The sequence below is a fragment of the Schistocerca gregaria genome, chromosome 4, assembly GCF_023897955.1.
Source record: "Schistocerca gregaria isolate iqSchGreg1 chromosome 4, iqSchGreg1.2, whole genome shotgun sequence".
NCBI lineage: Eukaryota > Metazoa > Arthropoda > Insecta > Orthoptera > Acrididae > Schistocerca > Schistocerca gregaria.
Genome location: NC_064923.1, coordinates 790393580 through 790416532, shown reverse-complemented (window position 1 = coordinate 790416532; position 22953 = coordinate 790393580). Strand labels below are relative to the sequence as shown.

Sequence of the window (22953 nt, the reverse complement as noted above, 5' to 3'; positions counted from 1 at the left end):
ACACCCTGCCGTCTGTCACGGGCATAAAGCCGGTCTTAAGCGACGCCTGGTGTCGTCGGAGAGCTTCAGTGAACATTTTGTCTCTGACGTCCATGACGTGATCTGTCACCCCAAGACGACTCCCGCAGAGACTGTGAAACACTCTGTATGTTGTATAACGGACCTCTTGAGTTCGTTAATAATCTAGGAGCAACTCTCTGTACTTTTGGGGTTTCATCACTGCCTAGAAAAGTTGAGGTTCTTGGTCCAAGTTTCTTGTTTGAACTATGGGCTCAGAGTAAAGAGGCCAGTGAGTATACATTCATGTTCAGAAAAACTGAACACCTTGAACGGCTAGAAATAGGGCTTTCATATTTACTGGACATGTGTGTTAGTATGTTCTGCAGAAATGATTAGCATTTGAACCATTTCTGTGCCCTGGTTCAAGGTCAGTATCGATATCGCCGCGCAACGCCACCTATCAATAAAATGTGGTTGCGACTCTCGTTGTCGCTATAGAGCGAAGGTAATGGATCAGTGCAACTTGAACAGACGTGCAGGATGCCTCGCTGACGTATGCGCTAACCGTATCGTCAAATCAGTGAGTTTGAACGGCGGAGCATTATTGGCATGAGAGAGTATGTGGATGCATCCGGGAAATTGCTCCTCGTGTGGGACAAAGTGTGTCGGCAGTGCAACTGGTGTGTACCGAATGGCTCACGGAAGGCCGTAGACACGACAAGATGGGTAAGGTCGCACCACGCAGACCATTTCGCCCCTCCTCCGAAAAGACTGACACCTCATCCAAATGGTTTTGCAGGACAGAAGTGCGAACTCCTCGGCTCTGGCGCAGCTGTGGGACGATGTAACACATCGTACACTGGCAAGGGTTGCTTGCAGCTCTCTGGTATGGACAACCTACCCTGAGGTGGTCTACAGTAACGGAGTCTGTTGTCAGTTGACATTTACTCCACACGTATAAAGGTAAAATTGACTGGGATTAAAAAGGGTTTACTAAAACTTGTCTGAGCTCGACAGGATAAAATACAATGGGTGCTAGGGATGTAGCGGCGAGAGGAAGAGGAATGTTTGTTCTTCTTCTGCTTGACTCTCGGAATAGCAGCGATTATACGCTGCCAGTCATAGTCGGTAAAAATAGGGAAGCGGTTTATAAGGTCCAAGTTCCTCTTAGGAATGACGGCAGTCAGATTTGCAATTGCCCAGCCGAAATCATAAGGCTTATGGGGTAGAGGTGGTTTAGAAACATTGGAGGCGGTAAGAGGTACGGTGTATTGAGATGCGCGAACGTCTTGTTACGCAATGATTTTGCGACCATCTTCAGCAGTTCTGGCGCAGTGATCTCTGTCTCTGCTGGCGGCGTGTGGACTCCATCTTCTGTGTCCTGTTCTTGGATGGGCGCAGCAGTTGTGACTTCATCTCCCAGCAGCGGCAGTCCCGCCTTGTCTTCGGAAGGTCGGGCGGACGTTTCGATGCCTTTGGTCACGTCATCTCGCATTGCTGGTGGAGCTGGCTCGGAATCTTGTTTCCGCCGGTCCTCCTCCTTCGAGGAGGGGGCAATCATCTCGTTTGCCACATCCATGGGCGTCCCCACAGCATACTGCGTTACCGCATGAGCCGGGAGAGCGTCCGTCTGCGTGGCGATGGTGGCAGTCGTAACATCTCGCCCCTTGCGAGATTTGCTGGCCAGCAACTCGCGGAGCTGCGCGAGCTGGAGGCGTACCTCGTCCACCTCGGCCTGAGGTGCAGCGCTCTCCGCTGCCATGGCAGACTTGAGAGCAGCAACTGCGTTGGCAACAGCATCGTCGATCTTGTGAATGCTGTAGGGGTTGCAGCATCGCGGCCCTCCACTCGCGCCAGCACCGGCAGAAGTGCCAGTGGCGCGATGCGCGGACAGAGCATCTTGATTTCTTGTCACCTCTTCTTGCGCAGTAATTCGCCGTCGGTGTATGTGCCGCTCCTTCCCGCGACGACAGCTCTTGAGGTAACTGCAGCCACGGTGGTTGACGGCGTGAGAACCTCCGCAATTACAACATGTAGCAGCGGCTTCCCTGGGCTTCGTACAGTCGCGTGTGAGGTGCGACTTTGCACACTTCGAACACGCGAGTCTTCCTGTACAGTCCGCGGCGAAGTGTCCCAACTTCTGACAGCGGAAGCATTGTACAGGTTTCTTCCTCTTCTGCTTGCTGTCCAGTCCAAGCGCTTGGCCCAGGAGGCTAACGATTGCGGCGACTTGTTCTCCTCGTCTTCTATTCTGGCGTCCAGACATGTTGGTGCGGCGAGCGATAATGCCGGAATGAGGCAAGGGTGACAGTCCGTGGCCGTTTATTACAGCACGGGTTAGTCCACTTCTCCTCCTCCCATAGCGTGGGATGCTATTGGGTACAAACACAAAGAAGATTTTACGCGTGTCCTGAACTGTGACTAGCGCGACATATGTAGATTACATATTGAGGCCCAAACCCATACAGTTTCGGCAAGAAGCCAGGTTTCCACAAGACAATGCACGACAACACGCTTCTGTACGAAGGCGTGTCTCAGGATGTCAGCCTTTTGCCATGGCCCGCCGCATCACCAGACTTGTCGCCAACTGAAAATGTGTGAGGTACGGTGAAACGACGGGTGCGGCGCTGTGACCCAGTGCTAAGCGCCACAGATGACCTTTGGAACCATGCGAAGGCAGCATTGGTGGCTATAACACAGCATGGCATTCGCGCCTTATACGAGTTGATGGAACGAATTGTCAGGGCCTGTAGAGAAGCCTATGCAACTAGACAACAGGACAACAGGACACGTAGTCCACTTCTCCTCCTACCTTTCACGAACGAGCTAGACGGCACTGGTGTATGGAACAACGCCACTGGGAAAAGGAATGGCTTCAGATAGTGTTTACGAATGAATCCAGGTTCTAGTTGCTTGATAATGATTCCCAAAATTTGTTTCGCCTCAGAAAGGGGGAACACCATCACAGTTACTGCATACGCACAAGACACATAGAGCTAACTCAAGGCCTTATAAGAGGTGGCTTACAAAACACTCATTCGACCTGTACTGGAGTATTGCTCATTAGTGTGGGATCCGTACGAGATCGGGTTGACAGAGGAGATAGAGAGGATCCAAAGAAGAGCGTCGCGTTTCGTCACAGGATTATTTGGTAAGCGTGATAGCGTTACGGAGATGTTTAGCAAACTCAAGTGGCAGACTCTGCCAGAGCGGTGCTCTGCATCGCGGTGTAGCTTGCTGTCCAGGTTTCGAGAGGGTACGTTTCTGGATGAGATATCGAATATATTGCTTCCCTCTACTTATACCTCCCGAGAAGATCACGAATGTAAAATTAGAGAGAATTGAGAGCGCACGGAGGATTTCCGGCAGTCGTTCTTCCCGCGAACCATAGGCGACTGGAACAGGAAATGGAGGTAGTGACAGTGGCACGTAAAGAGCCCTCCGCCACACACAGTTGGGTGGCTTGCGGAGTATAAATGTAGATGTAGACACATGCTGAGCCAAGATGACTGAAATACTAATCATTTCAGAAGAACACGTTAAGACATTGTCCTGAGAATGTGAACGTCCTATCTCTAGTCCTTCAACAGCATGAGTGTGTACGTTAATTCTGTTTTCTGGGTTATTTATAAACACTAGTGTACGGACGAAAGATGAATGCAACATACGAACTGCAAGGAGTCTTTGGGGAGAATGCTACTCGCTTAAGAGGTATATTATCTCAAGCAATGATGCATGCTTTTCTGGACATAAAAAAGATCACTGAAGTGCATTTACAAAAGGTGAGCTGAAGAATTCCGCTGATATGAATTTTTTTGTGAAAACCTAGAAAGAGGTCGGCACTGTTAGGTCCTGAATCCAGCACTGTGCTGACTGATCGTAGTCATTTCTGTGCTGTACAGAGAAGAAAGTGATTAGCTCATCGACTCAGACTCGTTGTCGGCTCTCTGGACCACAGATCTGTTACTCTTGATTCTAGCAGCAGCACAGTTAGTTTCGTGTAGCTGAGTCACATAAACTGTCAGCAGTAGAGAAAATAATTTCATAAATAATGCATCAAAGAAAATAACAAAATAAAACCGCTGCATGTTGATGATAAACGTGGAAAGGAAGGAAGAAAGGAGGGCTAGGATTAATGCTTCTTCGACTCTGACGTTGTATGTGACGGAAGACGAGCTTGAACTTGACAGAGATAGAGAAGGAAACGGGAACCGTGCTTTTTTAATCCCAGTATCCAGTGGACTAAGAAACATACGGAAACCTCGACTAGGATAGCTGGTTGCAGATTTGAGCCCCGTTCATTCTGAATCCGCGACCAGTGATTTCAACACTGTGCCACGCTGCAAGGACTCTTTATCTGTGGGCTGTTATTGCCAGCTGCACCTTCCTCCTGTAAATGGTCATTTCTGTCACCTCTGGTCCTGGAAGGCAGACAAGGCAGGAAAGAATTCCAGTGTACATTCGGTATGTTTGCCGGGAGGTTTCATTCGTGATGTGGAGGAGGCCCTGCCAGAGGCTATCGAGCGCACTGGGTGCAACCGGCTTACATGTAGTGGCATATGTCGGCACGAATGACGCCTGCCGCTTGGGTTCTGAGGCCGTCCTCGGCTCCTTTCGGCGGTTGGCCGGTTTGCTGAACGCTACTAGGAACGCACGCGGGTTGCAAGTAAAGCTACTTGTAGCATCGTACTCAGAGTGGATCGCGGTCCTCCGGTTTGGAGCCGAGGCTCAGACGACTCTGCGACGGTGTGGGATGGGAGTTTATCGACCTCCGCTATTGGGTGCAGAATTGTAGGGTTCGCCTTAATGGGCCTGGCGTGCGCTGCACGCAGAAATGGGCTACTACTGTACGTGTGGCGTGTACATCGGGCTTATTTAGGTTAGAGAACCCCTCCCTTGGGGCCAAAGAAGATTTGCTTGTTAAATCAGCCACAGTGACCTCAGACAATCTTGATTCTCGTAAGCCAGAGATAGAAACGATTAATATGATTTTAGTAAACTGCAGGATCATCGAAGGAAAGGTCCCGGAATTATTATCGCTTGCTGAAGATTATAATTCACGGATAATACTGGGAACAAAAAGACGGTTGAAACCAGATCCTAAGCTCAGATTGGAATGTTTATCGTAAGGATAGATTAGTCGCCAAAGGTGGCGATGTGTCTATTACAGTAAAAAAATTCGATAAAATCTAGCGAATTTTTCACTGATTCCAAATGTGCATTAATCTGGTTGAAAATGAGTATCAAAGAACAGTATAAAATGGTGACTGGAGGCTTTTATAGGCCACCTGGACCACGACATGTAGTCGTAGAGCGCTTCAGACACAACTTCCGGACATCGTTAGTACCTTTTCATGCCGTTGTAATAGGGGGTGACTTCAACTTGCCAGGTATATGATAGGAGTGTAATGCCATCAAAACTGGTGCCAGAAACAGGGATTCGTGTGGGATTGTTCTGGATGCCTTCTCCGAAAATTACTTTGAGCAGATAGATAGAGAACCAACTCGTGAGTGTAGCGCCTTAGAGCTCCTGGCAACAAACAAACCTGAACTTACCGAATCAGTTAACGTAGAGGAAGGTATCAATGATCATAAGGCTGTGACAGCATCTATGACAACAGATCAAATAAGGAATATTAAGAAAGGTAGGAAGATATATTTGCTCAGCAAGTGTGTCAGGATACAAATTTCAGAATACCTTACCACTCAGCATCAAATATTCGGTGATGAGAACGAAGATGTGGAGAACAAATGGAAAAAAATCAGAGGCTCATGCGATATGTTCTAGACGAGTATGTTCAGAGAAAGGTTTTAAGGGACGGGGAAGATCAAGCACGGTTTAATAGCCGTGTTAGAAAAGAGCTACGTAAACAAAGAGCACTTCATCTCAGATTCAAGAAAAGCAAATATCTAGCTAGCAAACAAAAGCCGAAAGAAACGAAAATGAGAGTAAGGAGAGCAATGAGACAAGCCTTAGTGATTATGAAAGTAAGACGTTGTCAACCCACCTGACACCTGAGTAAAAACCGTAAGAGAATTTGGTCGTTTGTGAAATCAGTAAGTAGGTCAAAATCGTCTATTCATTCTCTCAGCGACCACACCGGCACTGAAACGGTAGATAACAGAGAGAAGGCCGAAATACTGAATTCGGTGTTCCGGAGTTATTTCATCGCGTCGTACGAACGTCGAAATGGCAGATAATGAGATAAATACAATCTCTTAGTAGTCGCAAGGTGTCAGTCTGTTGTAGAATTATGGAACATGTTTTATGCTCAAGAATTATGACGTTTTTGGAATATTAATAGCTCCTCTATAAAAATCAACATGGAATCTGCAAACAGAGATCCTGCGAAACACATGTCGCTTTATTCCTCCATGAGATCTACAGCGCAGTGGACAACGGCGCTAAGGTTGATGACGTGTTCCTTGATTTCAGTAAGGCACTTGACACCGTTCCGCACTGTCGTTTAATGAAATAAATACGATCTTACGGAGTATTGGAGCAGGCTTGCGATTGTATTCAAGACTTTCTTGCAGAACCAACTCAACACGTCTCTGTTAACGGAACAAAATTTACAGATGTAATGGTAATATCCTGAGTACCACAGGGAAGTGTGATAGGACCGTTGCTCTTTATAATATTTATAAATAATCTAGTAGAAATCGTCGGATGCTGTTAAAGGTTATTTGCAGATTATGCAGTTTTTATATAGCAAAGTAGCAACTCCAGAAGATAGTAAGAATTTGCAGAACGATCGGCAGAGAACTGGTGACTGGTGCAGGTTCTGTCAATTGACCCTGAACGTAAATAAATGCATCATTTTGCGCATATATAGGAAAATAAATCCACTACTGTACAGCTACACTATTGAAGACAAACAACTGGAGACAGCGTCTGCCGTAAAATATCTAGGTGTAACTTTCCAAAGTGACCTTAAGTGGAATGACCACATAAAACAGATAGTGTGAAAAGCAGACACCAGAATCAGATTCATCGGAAGAATCTTAAGGAAACTTAACTAATCCACGGAAGAATTCTTGAGTATTGTTCATCGATCTGGGATCGCTATCAGGTAGGACTGATAGAGAAGGTAGAGAAGATCCAACGAGGAGAGCGCGTTTCGTCCCCGGGTCGTTTAACTGGCGAGATAGCGTTACGAAGATGCTAAGCAAACTCCATAGGCAGATGTTGCAAGGGAGGCGTTGTGCATCACGGAGAGATTTACTATTGGAACTTAGGAACAGCACTTTTCAGTGGAGACAACATAGTACTCCCCTCCATATGCATCTCTCGTTCTGACCGCGAGGAGAAATTCGAGAAATTAGAGCCAATACAGAGGCTTATGACAGTGAATCTTCCCACGCACTGTTCACAAGTGGAACAGGGTTGGAGGGATCAGATAGTGGTAACGAAAGTACCCTCCGACACACACCATTAGATGTCTTGCGGAGTATGATACAAACGTAGCTGTAGATGTAGATAAGGGGATGTTAACGTGCATAAAAAGCCTTGTATTTATAGACTCCAACATAATAGCTGTGATGGGCCGTAGCCTTCTGAAGGAGCCACCCTGTCATTTGCCTTATGCGATTTAGGGAAATCACGGTAAACCTAAGTAAGGATGCCTGCTCGCGGACTTGAACCGTCGTCCTCCTGAAAGTGAGCCCAGTGTCCTAAACACTGCGCTGTCTCTCTCGGTCTCGACAACAAAACTCTCAGTCTGCGCAATAGAAAGAGTCAGGAAAATAATCACATTCAGTAAAACATCTAACACAACAAGAAAATTTCCAAATTCTAAAGGCAGTAAGAGAAAAGAAACACGTACTAAACAGCGTAATAAGCATTAGCCACAAGAAAAAAATTATTACATAAACCTGGCAACAATCGCACTCACGAACACACCCACCGCCATACCATAATAAACAGAGTGGAGAAGTGTCGGTCAAATGGAAACACACTGATGTAGAAATAGGGACATATAGAGGAATAGCAGATGCTGACACACACACACACACACACACACACACACATACACATAAAAAATTGCCAGGTGGCATGGTAGCTCAGCGTGTTCGGACAGAGGGTTACGTACCCTCTGTAACAAAAAATTGAGTTAATCGATCATCAACGAACTTAATCGGATGTCTTACGACGTCCGCCCCGAGCAGATACAACGAACAAACGCGGACAAAATGAGAATAAAAAAAAAAGATGGTAACGTACTCGCCTCCTACGTAAGCGGGCCCGGGTTCGATTCCCGGCCAGGTTGATGATGTTTTCGACTCGTGGACTAGGCGTTGTTGTCTTCATCGTCGTTTTCATCGTCATCACCGCCGCGAAAGTCGCCCAATGTGGCGTCGAAGGATATCCTACTTGCACATGGCAGCCGAACTTCCCCGGGTGCGGTCTCCCGGCCAACGATGCCCTACGATCATTTCTATTTTTATCCATATTTGGAATCGAGAATCTCAACGATTTTCGTCTGTTATCGACGTTGATACTGGAAAGATAACGGTCCCGGATTTTCAAAACCTTCGAGAAAGTTTAAGTTTGAAGTAAGAGAAGAAATGAAAATAGAAATATTTTTGGCTTATGAAATAAGTAAAAAGTAGCAATTTTCGGTTTGTTTGCTATGCTGTTATTGTAAAGGCTTGCTGCTTGCCAAATTTCATGATTCTAGGACAGCGGGAAGTACCCTATAGGTTTTAATGATTGAGTTTGCGAGTATTTAAATATACGACAAAAATGGCTATATTCTTTCATTGCATTGACCAAAGACCTTACCATGTGACATAAATTTCCAAATAGGATGTCCACCCATTCCAGAGAAAAAATGTTATAGCAGTCGAACAGACACAAACCAAAACACAGCGATCATATAAGGGTTACGTTTTTTTATTGATATACGGGACCCTAAAGAAACGACCGCATTTCTGCAAAGTCAAAACAAAGTTCATGAAGTACACGAGGAGAGTTTGGATACGTAAAAACATGTAAAGGAGAAAACATGGTGTTTCAATACAATGCTAAAAATCAAACGCATTCGTGTAGGAGAATGTATGGAAATAACGTAAGAGCCAAAAGTAGTGAATAGTGAAAGTAATTTGATACAGGAGGATTGTTAATGTTCTCGTTAACCTGATTTGTAAGGAAAACAACAATTGTTACAGTTAACACTGAAGATGCTTTTAAATAAACCAAAGCGTATCTGGTATAATTCAGACTTTACCACATACTAGACAGACTGCTTAATTCCCATAGGCGACCGCTGTGGCCGAGCGGTTCTAAGCGCTTCAGACCGGAACCGCACTGCTGCTACCGTCGCAGGTTCGAATCCTGTCTCGAGCATGGATTTGTGTGATGTCCTTAGGTTAGTTAGGTTTAAGTAGTTCTACGTCTATGGAACTGGTGAGCTCAGATGTTAAGTCTCATAGTGCTTAGAGCATTTGAACGATTTTACTCACACACGTAAAACTGCGATTGCTTAAGATATATCTAAAAAACAATTACAAATAATTAAAAAGAAACCGAATTTTTATTTCTAACAGTAAATCGTGATAGATTAGTTCATTGAGATATGCACCAACTGAATACACTAATAGCCATGAAAATTGCTACACCACGAAGATGACGTACTACAGACCCGAAATTTTACCGACACGAAGAAGATGCTGTGATATGCAAATGATTAGCTTTTCAGAGTATTCACAAAAGGGTGGCACCGGTGGCGACACCTATAACGTGCTGACACGTGGAAAGTTTCCAAACGATTTCTCATACACAAACAGCAGATGACCGGCGTCTTCTGGTGAAACTTTGGTTGTGATGCCTCGTGTTTCCGACTTTGATAAATGTCGGGTTGTAGCCTATCGCGATTGCGGTTTATCGTATCGCGACATTGATGTTCGCGTTGTTCGAGATCCAATGACTGTTAGCAGAATATGGAATCGGTTGGTTCAGTACGGTAATATGGAATGCCGTGCTGGAACCCAACGGCCTCTTGTGACTAGCAGTGGAGATGACAGGTATCTTATCCACTTGGCTATAACGGATCGTGCAGCCACGTCCCGATCCCTGAGTCAACAGATGGAGACGTTTGCAAGACAATAACCATCTGCACGAACAGTTCGGCGACATTTGCAACAGCATGTACTATCAGCTCGGAGACCATGGCTGTGGTTACCCTTGACGCTGCATCACAGACAGGAGGGCCTGCGATGGTGTGCTCAATGACGAACCTGGGTGCACGAATGGCAAAACGTCATTTTTCCGGATGAATCCAGGTTCTGTTTACAGCATCATGATGGTCGCATCCATGTTTGGCGACATCTCGGTGAACACACATTGGAAGCGTGTATTCGTCTTCGCCATAATGGCTTATCACCCGGCATGATAGTATGGGGTGCCATTGTTTACACGTCTCGGTCACCTCTTGTTCGCATTGACGGCACTTTGAACAGTGGACGTTATATTTCAGATGTGTTACGACCCGTGGACCGTGGCTCTACCGTTCATTCGATTCCTTGGAAACCCTACATTTCAGGAGGATAATGCACGACCGCATGTTGCAGGTCCTGTACGGGCCTTTCTGGATACAGGAAATATTCGACTGATACCCTGGCCAACACATTCTCCAGATCTCTCACCAACTGAAAACGTCTGATCAATGGTGGCCAAGCAACTGGCTCGTCGCAATACGCCAGTCACTGCTGTCGATGAACTGTGGTATCGTGTTGAAGCTGCATGGGCTGCTGTACCTGTACACGCCGACCAAGCTCTGTTTGACTCAGTGCCCAGGCGAATCAAGGCCGTTATTACGGCCATAGGTGGTTGTTCTGGGTACTGATTTCTCAGGATCTATGAACCCAAATTGCGTGAAAATGTAAACACATGTCAGTTCTAATATAATATATTTGTCCAATGAATAACCGTTTATCATCTGCATTTCTTTTTGGTGTAGCAATTTTAATGGCCAGTACTGTGCATGATGTACACGAGGAGATTTTGTATACGTAAAAACATGCAAAGGAGAAAATATGGTGTTTCAATACATAGCTAAAAATTAAACGCCTTGGTGTAGCAGAATGTACGGAAATAACGTGAGAGCCGAAAATAGTGAATAGTTAAAGTAATTTGATGCAGGAGGATTGTTCATGTTCTCTTTAAACAATCGTTACAGTGAACAATGAAGATGCTTTTGGATAAACCAAAGCGTATCTGTTATAATTAAGACTTTATCACATTCTAGACAGACGGCGTAATTCCCATACTCGTAAAACTGCGTTTGCGTAAGATAGGTCTCAAAAACAAAAAGAAATCAGGAAAAATAAACTGAACTTTGATTTCTAACAGTAAATCTTGATCGATTAGTTCATTGAGATTATCAGTAAATGAATATTTTAACTAGAGTGTTGCCGAAACTACTTGACTGGTTTAGGTAACTTTCTTTTTCTATATAAGTAAAGTAAATAATGAAGTAGAAAATCGACTGAGACTCATTTTCTCTAAAGGACTTCTGCCGTGAAACAGTCAAAATATGGCGGGGCTCAACTTTCAGCGGTAACAAATGAGAGATGTTATACTTTTCAGCCTCGCAATATAAGGTTCCTCATTGAAACATTCTTTCGCATGATCCAACGAGTCTCACCCTCTATGAACACGTTTTCCAGTTGGCTGCGTTAGGTTGATAGTAAAATGAAGTGCTGATACGCGTTGCGGTGCTATTCGCTAACAGAGCAGCTGCTAGCGCCCGCATCGTGACCGCCCGCTGTTCGATTACGCTGGTCGAACAAAGGCCGGGCCGTAAATTGGTCTGCGGCAAGCTCTCAATAACTTACGGGCTGTCCGCGGCAGGGCTGCTTTACAGGGTACCAGCCGCCCTGACCGCACGGGCTGGAGATCGCTGCCTGTGGACCGTGTCCGAACAGGTGGGCCACAAAAGGCTCAGGGTACGCCAGTTTTGTTGATTAACTGTTTCACTTCTCGCAAACAGAAGGGGACGAGAAAAGTCAGCAGACGTTCCGCAACAATGGTTCGGTAGAATTTATATAAAATGGCAATAAAAGTTGCGGTTGTGGTTTTCTGGATCGGAAAATCTGTCTCCACACTTTCTTGTCGGAATTGGTGGTCTATTGGTATAGCGCTTGCCGAGAAACTGAGAGGTGGTAAGATCGGATCTCAGTAGAACCAAGGAGACTGTTCAATATACCTTGAATCTAGCCTTCGCTTGGCAGCGATGTGAAGATCAACCAGGAACGACACGTTGTTTGGATTCTCATCGGATTAGGGAAGGAAGTCAGCCGTGCCCTTTCAAAGGAACCATCTCGCCATTTGCCTGGAGCGATTTAGGGAAATCACGGAAAACCTAAATCAGGATGGCCGCACGCGGGATTTAACCGTCGTCCTCCCGCATGCGATTCCAGTGTGCTAACCACTGCACCACCTCGCTCGGTGTTAAGCCGTGAGTCCGCTTTCCTCGCATTTAGCAGAACAGGTATTCAGTTGTAAAACATGCACCAGGCAATTGAGCGACACGAAAGTAATTATTATTATTATTACTTTTTTAACGACAGGAAATCCCTGCTGACGTAACGAAAATTGCGGTACATCTTATCATATTAACAGAATCTTCCGTCGGTCCTTGGTAGAACAACATTATAATAAATGAAAAGCACCAGTTTGCTTTTGTTCTACATAAATGTCTGAAGATGGCCTTGTAAGCCGAAAACCGGTTAACAATAAAAGTAATATTGTAGAACAAAAGCAAACTGGTACTTTCATTTATTATAAAATTGTGATAAGTTCCTATGAGACGAAAGTGCTGAGGTCATCGGTCCCTAGGCTTACAAACTACTTAATATAACTTAAACTAACTTACGCTAGGGACAATACACACACCCATGCTCGAGGGAGGACTCGGACCTCCGACGGGCGCAGTCTCGTGAACCGTGTCAAGGCGTCCTAGACCTCGGGGCTTCCCCGCGCGGCTCCGACATAACGTAGGTAAATTAAATATACAATAGTTACGCAATTCAGAATAGCGCACTGTGCCTCTGTTCTTGAACAGGGCAATGGAAGTTCTGTACACTGTTCGGTTTATCACTGTGCTACAAAGGGTCCGCAAGGTGTTTGAAACAGTTCCCCACAGTCGTTTAATGAACAAAGTAAGAGCATACGGACTATCAGATCAATTGTGTGATTGGATTGAGGAGTTCCTAGATAACAGAACGCAGCATGTCATTCTCAATGGAGAGAAGTCTTCCGAAGTAAGAGTAATTTCAGGTGTGCCGCAGGGGAGTGTCATAGGACCGTTGCTATTCACAATATACATAAATGACCTGGTGGATGACATCGGAAGTTCACTGAGGCATTTTGCAGATGATGCTGTGGTGTATCGAGAGGTTGCAACAATGGAAAATTGTACTGAAATGCAGGAGGATCTGCAACGAATTGACGCATGGTGCACGGAATGGCAATTGAATCTCAATGTAGACAAGTGTAATGTGATGCGAATACATAGAAAGATAGGTCCCTTACCACTTAGCTACAAAATAGCAGGTCAGCAACTGGAAGCAGTTAATTCCATAAATTATCTGGGAGTACGCATTAGGAGTGATTTAAAATGGAATGATCATATAAAGTTGATCGTCGGTAAAGCAGATGCCAGACTGAGATTCATTGGAAGAATCCTAAGGAAATTCAATCCGACAACAAAGGAAGTAGGTTAGAGTACGCTTGTTCGCCCACTACTTGACTACTGCTCAGCAATGTGGGATCCGCACCAGATAGGGTTGATAGAAGAGATAGAGAAAATCCAACGGAGAGCAGCTCCCTTCGTTACAGGATCATTTAGTAATCGCGAAAGCGTCACGGAGATGATAGATAAACTCCAGTGGAAGTCTCTGCAGGAGAGACGCTCAGTAGCTCGGTACGGGCTTTTGTTAAAGTTTCGAGAACATACCTTCACCGAAGAGTCAAGCAGTATATTGCTCCCTCCTACGTATATCTCGCGAAGAGACCATGAGGATAAAATCAGAGAGATTAGAGCCGACACCGAGGCATACCGACAATCCTTCTTTCCACGCACAATACGAGACTGGAATAGAAGGGAGAACCGATAGAGGTACTCAGGGTACCCTCCGCCACACACCGTCAGGTGGCTTGCGTAGTATGGATGTAGATGTAGATGTAGATGTAGACGACTCTGCGAGCGTAATCTTTTTACAGTTTTACTGCAGGGAGGATTGTTCAGAACTGGTATGTGGCGGCGGAATAAGGATACGCTCAATAACACAATTCAAACTCTCAGCGACTGACGTGAAATATCGAACACTGACGATTCGCTTCGTAGTGGTCGTCCAGGGCAACACCACCTGCTGATGACGGCTGCCTACAAATTACACAATTTTGCATGATCTGTCATTATCAAGTGCCATAGCTGTTGTAGGGGTACGAAATGGAATTATCATGTAGGCTCAGTGGTGGGTAAAACAGGCGATAGACTTCGGTTTATTGGCTGAACACGGGGGGAAAGCGGTCCTTCTACATAAGAGATTGCTTATAAATCACTCGTGAGGCTCATTCTACAAGGTGGTCCGAAAGTGCGGAACCATCCTCATAAAATTCAAATGGATTAGCAAACAAGGAAACAGAGCCCCTACACATGAGGCACGGGAAGCGGGAAACTTTATAGGCTATGCCACCAGCATGGCGGCTATCTTGAAAGCCGCCATCTTGGATTCAACTCCAAAATTTCAAATTGGAATGTGGTCATGTGACATATCAAACAGATAGAGAATTTCGCCAGAAAAACAATACCGTTGTTATTTTAAACATAGCTTTATTCATTCTCGGGTTATAGCCAGTTACATGTGGCAGCGGTGGGACGCTCAGCTGCATGTGTGTTATGTGCCGAAGAGACATTACGCCGATGTTACACAGTGCCCAGAGACCACCAACAGTCATAGGAATGGCTCGATATGTTGTCCATTATGTTGGATTGTTAATGCTATCGTCCAAACCAAATCCTGATGAACTTTGACCAACACATCTGGCTGAATTTGATCACACCCATCAACAATGCGCTGCTTTAGATGATGCAAATCCCGTATTTTCACAGAACAGACCAGTGCTTTGACATGACCCCAAAGGTAAAAATCCAAAGGAGTCAAATCTGGTGAACGTGGTGGCCACTCCACAGCACCACTATGACCAATCCACTTTTGAGGGAACTGCACATCCAGGTATGCTCGCACATTGTGCCCATAATGCGGTGGGGCACCAACATGCTGGAAGAATTCCGGAAATGTTCTGTCCTCCGTTAACAACGAGGGAAACACTTCTTCATCCAATAACCTCAGATAACCGTTGGCTGTTAACGTAACATCAATAAAAAAGGTCCAACGACTTTGGTACCCCACACACCACACCACACCAGACCATCACTTTTTGTGAGTCGACAGTTTTGGAATCATCAATCCAGTGCGGATATGTGTCGGACCAGTATCTGTGATTCTGCTTGTTCGCTTCACCATTGATAAAGAAATTGACTTCATCGCCGAACAGCACCTGATAGGGGAAATGTGAGTTTATCTGCAGCTGCTGTGTCACCCATTCTGCGAACTGTACCCGACGGTCTGGGTCATCCTCATTCAGGTGTTGGAGCAGCTGAATTTTGTACAGGTGCCATTTGTGCTGCGGTAAAATTCGCAGTATGGAGGTATGGCTAACCCCACATTCTTGTGACAGGCGACGAGTACTTGGACTCTTGCTAAATATTGATAACACGCTCACTGTTGTTGCTTCATCGGTGGCGGATTTTGGTCTTCCAGACTTAGGTTTATCTGCGACAGAACCTGTTGCTCGGAATTTGGCCAAAAGCTTGGCAAATGCGCTGCGAGTGATGGGCTGTCAGGCTGGATGACGACTGTGCTTCTTTCTCCTGATATCAAGATGATTTCAATGCGTTCTTCACGTGTTAAAGACATTTTGTAACCTATAAATAAGGAAACAATGATTAAAACGTTAGCATGAATAAATGATACCTAGCATTAAACACATGTAACATATAAGGCATGGGATAACCACTTTGCACCGTTTCAGACTCCATTTTATGACTTCTCAGTGCGTAATACTAACGCTGCCGATCGGCCCACTGCTGCCGCAAGTAATTTGCCATAACCCGAGAATGAATAAAGCTATGTTTAAATTAACAACGTCATTGTTTTTCTGGTGAAATTCTCTATCTGTTTGATATGTCACATGACCAAATTCCCATTTGAAATTTTGGAGTTGAATCCAAGATGGCGGCTTTCAAGATGGCCGCCATGTTTATGGCATAGCCTATAGAGTTTCCCCCTTCCCGTTCCTGGTGTGTAAGGACTCTGTTTCCGTGTTTGCTACTCCATTTCGATTTTATCAGGGTGTTGGACTTTTGGACCACCCTGTAGAATATTTATAAAATGCGTGGGGCATGTTCCAAAATGGACTAACGGGGAATACTGAACGTATACAGAGAAGGGCAGCACGCCTGGTCACAGGTTTGTTAGATCCTTCGGTGTGCGTCACGGAGATACTGAAGAGAAAAGAAATGGCAGATTCTTGAATGTACAGGTAAACTATCCCCAAAAAGCCTGTTTACAAAGTTTCGAAGAACGGCTTTAAATAATTACTCCCCAGTAGTGTAGCTCACAGAGGGATCGTGAGGAGAAGATTAGCTTAGTTACTGCATGCACAGAAGCATTCAAACGGTTGTCCTTCCTGCGCTCCTTACTTGAATGCGACGAGAAGAAACGCTGGACAGCGACAACACGATGACGAAAATATACTGCCTGAATTTACGTCAACGGCCAGGGCAAGTAATTGGGGTGTTAACGACTACAGGGCAGAAGATTCCGCTGGTGCACTTCAATTCAAAATAACCAAGTACAGCACTTCAATTCAAAATAATTAATTACAGTTAAACTTTACCGGAGGGTGGCTAAAATTTGCCAACTTGAAAACACACGTTGTTGCTCTCTGGAATGTCCCAACAGCCGACAAAGAAATTAAAACGACACATCGTGAACAGTCGTGACTCTCTGGTAGATTAAGTAAAAAACTCAACTTTCGTGTCCAGGATCGGTCAGTCACGGACCTCGTAGCAACTGGAACAGCACCACACACCGGGACCGCGCGTAGACGCCGCCAGTGGGCCCCAGCCGAACCACGCATTGCGGAGGTTTCCTCGCTGCTGCATGCCAACCGATCAAGTGATCGCACACAGCACAGCCGAAACTGTAAGCGTCACGATAAAGACAGTACAAGGTGCGAGTATCGATACACACCGCTGCTGCCACTCGCTGAGAGAGACTATAACAGCATAATTGCGATAACCGCGGGAGACTAAACACAGAATAGCAACCAAGGTTTAATCCAACGCATAACATGAGCCAGCCACGCCTCAGTGGACATTGTAAAAAAGTGTAAGATGGTTCTCAATAAAATTTGTCATCACCACGTACAGATGCATCGTCTGAAACGTCCTCCCATGCTGGTCACAAATTTGGTGATGAGTTCTTGTGGTAGGCCGTTCCATTCCCCGACCGGTACGGTCGACAACTGCTGGCTGGTTGTTGGAGCATGCTGCCGTGCTGCACTACCTCTCCCGAATTCCTCCTACACGTGTTCGATGGGGCTTTAGACGACGCGGCGGCGAGGCCAGTCCTTCGTCGAATGTCTTCTCGTTCCAAGACCACCTCAACCTGTGCATTTCGATACGGTAGCGCGTTGTCATTCGTAAAATTGAAGTCACGGTCCAATGCAACCGTGAAAGGCTCCACATGGGGAAACTAAACAGTATTGCAACAGCGTTGACAGGGGTATGTACCGTTTTCTGGAAGTCAGAGCGTCCATGCAACATCCTGCCGCCACACACCATACCATCTGGACCACGAAAACGATGATGTTAGACAATGTATCTGGGTGCATTACGTGTTCGCACTTGTTACCATTGAGAGTACATCCAGGATAACTGTTAAGATTGAATTTGTTCTCATCTGAGAAGAGTACATGACTTCACTCTTCGGTGACGCAGGCCCCATGCATTTGGTGTCATCGCAAACTGTGCCGTTTATGTGCGGGTGCCAACGGAACACGACGTACTGGTCATCGGACAAAGAGACAACTCCCATGCAGTCACTGTGTCACTGTACAGCGTGAGATTGTGTGGCTTGCAATCCTGTTAAATGTGACTGCATTGCACCTGCTGTCTGACGTAGGTCCCTTCTTGCGTGTTGCACAACATAGAGGTCATCTGCTGCTGTGGTCGACAACGCCCTCTGCTTTGATGATGATGATGATGTTTGGTATGTGGGGCGCCCAACTGCGTGGTTATCAGCGTCCATACAAATGCCCAACCATTGCTCAGCCCAATTTCGCCACTTCCATGAATGACGATGAAATCGTGAGGACAACACAAACACCACATCATCTCGAGGCAGGAGAAAATCCTTGACCCCGCCGAGAATCGAGCCCGGGACCCCGTTCTCGGGAAGCGACCCTGAGACCACGAGCTGCGGACCCTCTGCTTTGGGTAGATGTGCTTACGGTTCGAAATAAAGCTGCGATCAATACAACACTCCAGGGATACATTCGTCACGCTTCGTCGAACTTCCAGTTTCCCGTATGAATTTCTTCAAATGTAGTCTCTGGGCCATGTTGTAACGAGGAACACCATCTCAATGGACCGTTGTTCGCTAGTTGACATACGCTGCCTTTTTCCGTTCCTTGAGCCTCCTCTTGTAGCGCGGCCGGCCCCGTTTGCCACTGTGGTCACGCTGACTGCAAGGTATGTGATGGTCAGCTGTCTGTGCACGAATGCGACTCCTCTGCCAACATGCTTCCGCACTTTCATTCATTTCGACTGAGTACTGTTACTTTTTCTCTCTCATCCTTCACTTTTGCAGAACAAAATCATTCAAATTGCTCTAAGCACTATGGGACTTAACATCTGAGGTCAACAGGCCCCTAGACTTAGAACTACTTAAACTTAACTAACCTAAAGACATCATACACATCTACGCCCGATGCACGATTCGAACCTGCGACCGTAGCAGCAGCGCAGTTCCGGACTGAAGCGCCTAGAGCCGCTCGGCCACAGCGGCCGACTTTTGTAGAACAGAACAGTGTAGCTCGTAACAGTCCTGAGCAAAAAGCGGCAGAACGGCTCTACCTATTTGAATGCAAGTGGGAGGACGATGTCAGATTATACACAACCGTCTCAGCACGATCGGTTTTCCCTCAAGGCGTCTACTGTGAACAATATTACGATCCATCTGCACCATAATGCGTGAAGAATGTGGGGGGGAGTGATATGTATTGGAACCTGGTTCAACAGCGTCGGATTCCCTACATCAGCACATTAACTGCCATCATGTACAGTGCCAGCAGTGACGGACAATGAAGATGGTTTTACGGTATGTGGGTGTTCTTCGTGATTAGGTATGGGCCCTTTTAGGAGCTCAAGAAAACGCTAACTGTGGAAAGATATGAACACATCTTACAGCATTCAGTAGAGGGACAGTTAGGAGGCTCTTTCTATAGTCATGACAATATGCACTTTGTGGTGCCACCGCCAGACACCAGACTTGCTAGGTGGTAGCCTTTAAATCGGCCACGGTCCGGTAGTATATGTCGGACCCGCGTTTCACCACTATCAATGATTGCAGACCGAGCGCCACCACACGACAGGTCAAGAGAGACTTCCTAGCACTCGCCCCAGTTGTACAACCGACTTTGCTAGCGATGGTTCACTGACAAAATACGCTATCATTTGCCGAGACGATAGTTAGCATAGCCTTCAGCTACGTTATTTGCTACAACCTAGCAAGGCGCCATTATTAGCTATTATTGATATTGAATCATGTACCGTCAAGACCGACGTTCACCATTAATGGATTAAAGTTAAGTATTCCAACAGCTACGTTCGTTTTTCTAAAGTCTAATTTCCTTGTCCTGTTCCAGACCTCACGCCAGCCTGCGTGAGTTAAATCACGTGCATTTCGGCCTCCTCTAGTTACACGGTGTTGGCTCTCCTGCCAACAACAACACACTTCTACTGAGCAGCATCTGTGAGGCACTAACTCGAGGCCAATGATATTCCTGAAATGGACTGGCCTGCCAAGAGTCCCGACCTGAAGACAGTGCAACACCTTTGGGAAGAGTTAGAAGGTCGACTTCGCTGTAGACACCAGAGTTCAACATCACTGTCGTCTGCGGTTTCGGCTCTTAAGAAGAAGAACTGGTTGCCATTCTTCGACAGACTGTCAGCCACCACACACGTCACGTAAAGTGCCTCCATCAGAGTTCAAGCCAGCATGGTGGACGCACATACTAATGTCCAACTCTAAAATTGCCAGTTTCGCTATAAATGATTCCGTGAGTTTGGAAATATGTCGTGACCTAACCACTAATTATCGGTGGAAGAATACGAAACTGGTAATTACTTATTTACACTACTGGCCACACCAAGAAGAAATGCAGATGATTAATGGGTATTCATTGGACAAATATATTACACTAGAACTGACATGTGATTACATTTTCACGCAATTTGGGTGCGTAGATCCTGAGAAATCTGTACCCAGAACAACCACGTCTGGCCGTAATAACGGCCTTGATACCCCTGGGCATCGAGTCAAACTGAGCTTGGATGGCGTGTACAGGTACAGCTGCCCATGCAGCTTCAACACGATATCACAGTTCATCACTGGAGTATTGTGACGAGCCAGTTGCTCGGCCACCATTGACCAGACGTTTTCAGTTGGTGAGAGATCTGAAGAATGTGCTGGCCAGGGCAACAGTCGAACATTTTCTGTATCCAGAAAGGCCCGTAAAGGACCTGCAACATGTGGTCGTGCATTATCCTGCTGAAATATAGGGTTTCGTAGGGATAGAATGAAGCGTACAGCCACGGGTCGTAACACATCTGAAATGTAACGTCCACTGTTCAAAGTGCCGTCAATGTGAACAAGAGGTGACCGAGACTTGTAACCATGGCACCCAATACCGCGAGCTGGGTGATACGCCAGTATGGTGATGACGAATACTCGCTTCCAATGTGCGTTCATCGCGATGTCGCCAAACACAGATGCGACCATCATGATGCTGTAAACAGAACCTGGATTCATCCGAAAAAATGACGTTTTCCCATTCGTGCACCCAGGTTCGTCGTTGAGTACACCATCGCAGGCGCTCCTGTCTGTGATGCACCTTCAAGGGTAATCGCAGCCTTGGTCCCCTGACTGATAGTCCAATGCTGCTGCAATGTCGTCGAACTGTTCTTGCAGATGGTTGTTGTCTTGCAAATGTCCCCATCTGTTGACTCAAGGATCGATCGAGACGTGGCTGCGCCACACGTTCTAACCATGCGGATAAGTTGCCTGTCATATCGACTGCTAGTGATACGAGGCCGTTGGGATCCAGCACGGCGTTCCATATTACCCTCCTGGACCCACCGATGCCATATTCTGTTAACAGTCATTGGATCTCGACCAACGCTTGCAGCAATGTCGCGATATGATAAACGGCAATAGCGATAGGCTACAATGCGACCTTCATCAAAATCAGAAACGTGATGGTACGCATTTCTCCTCCTTACACGAGGCATCACAACAACGTTTCACCAGGCAACGCCGGTCAACTGCCTTTTGTGTATGAGAAATCAGTTGGAAACTCTCCACACGTCAGCACGTTGTACGTGTCGCCACCGAAGTGAAACTTGTGTGAATTCTCTGAAAAGTTAATCATTTGCATATCACAGCATCTTCTTCCTGTCGGTTAACTTTTGCCTCTGTAGCACGTCGTCTTCGTGGTGTAGCAATTTTAATGGCCAGTAGTGTATATTATGGTGTAGCGAACATTCACCTAGGCTTCCAGGGAGCTTGTGGTGATAATCAAAGCCATTACGATAGCTGTCAATTAGTCAATATTATTGTGGACGACTGCATCCTTTAGTTCTTAATAGTTTCCTTGTCGGTGACGGCATCTTCCGGAATGGCAACTGTCCTTGTCACAAGGTCATACGGTAGTATGAGAATCATGGTAGTAAATTCTCGTAGACGCCATGGTCACCAAATACACATAATCTGTAATCTACAGAATGCGTCCGGGACTCTGTCGCACGCCAGCTCCGCTCACGCAAACAGCGGGCATGTAATTTACGTAGTCTGCGTGAACTGTGCGTACATGTTTTGAGCCACCCACCTCAGAAATCTAGCCAAGAACTTTCCACTCCACGTCAGGCAGAATCACTGCTTTATGGCACTCCACGCTATCAAGCAGGTGGTCGTACTGTATAAATACTCATTTTATCACATCCTACGCTGTTACCTTCTTGCAATACGATATTTATTTTGCCTTTTATTTGGAAAGCACTTTAAGTGTGAAGCCATTTTCATTTACAGTTCTCGTAAGATAAATCTAATACGTTTGTCAGGGCAGAAGTGAAGTTAATACATTACTTAATTAAAGAAAAGAAAAGCATGAAAACTAAACATCCAGAGTTCTCGCGCCGCTCTTTCATAAGTTTGTTTGAAGTGTGCCCTGTAATATAAGACTAGATGAGAAGAAACCCAGAATTTCCCGGGACTGAACTGCAACTATAATCTCCACGGGACATGCCTTTAATATCAAAGGAGTAACATTTGTGGAAAGCAAACAGACGTTATATCATGCAAGAAAAAAGAAAAGCATTTGAATCTATGCAAACAGCAGTTATCAATGCTTCCTTCGTAATATGAATCTAAACGCCCTCTCCTTGCTGTTATCTACATTTATTCCGTTCAATTCCAGACTCTCGATTTTACATTAATGTATCTTCAGTGGATTTAATACTGAATAACTCAGCTCTGGTACTGAATGCAATACTTAGAGATTAGAAAATAATTGAAGCCATAACTATTATTTGAATTAAT

General features: G+C 45.8%; 2 protein-coding genes across 2 annotated transcripts in view; both read right to left on the bottom strand.

The window, feature by feature from the left end:
• The window catches only part of LOC126267939 (uncharacterized), an 892931-nt gene that overhangs the window by 553056 nt on the left and 316922 nt on the right, over window positions 1–22953 (bottom strand). The gene's annotated exons all lie outside the window — the stretch shown is intronic.
• Window positions 1184–2266, bottom strand: LOC126267938 (uncharacterized). Its single transcript, XM_049973249.1, has one exon. The coding sequence runs from the start codon at window positions 2264–2266 to the stop codon at window positions 1184–1186; it is 1083 nt and encodes a 360-aa protein (XP_049829206.1).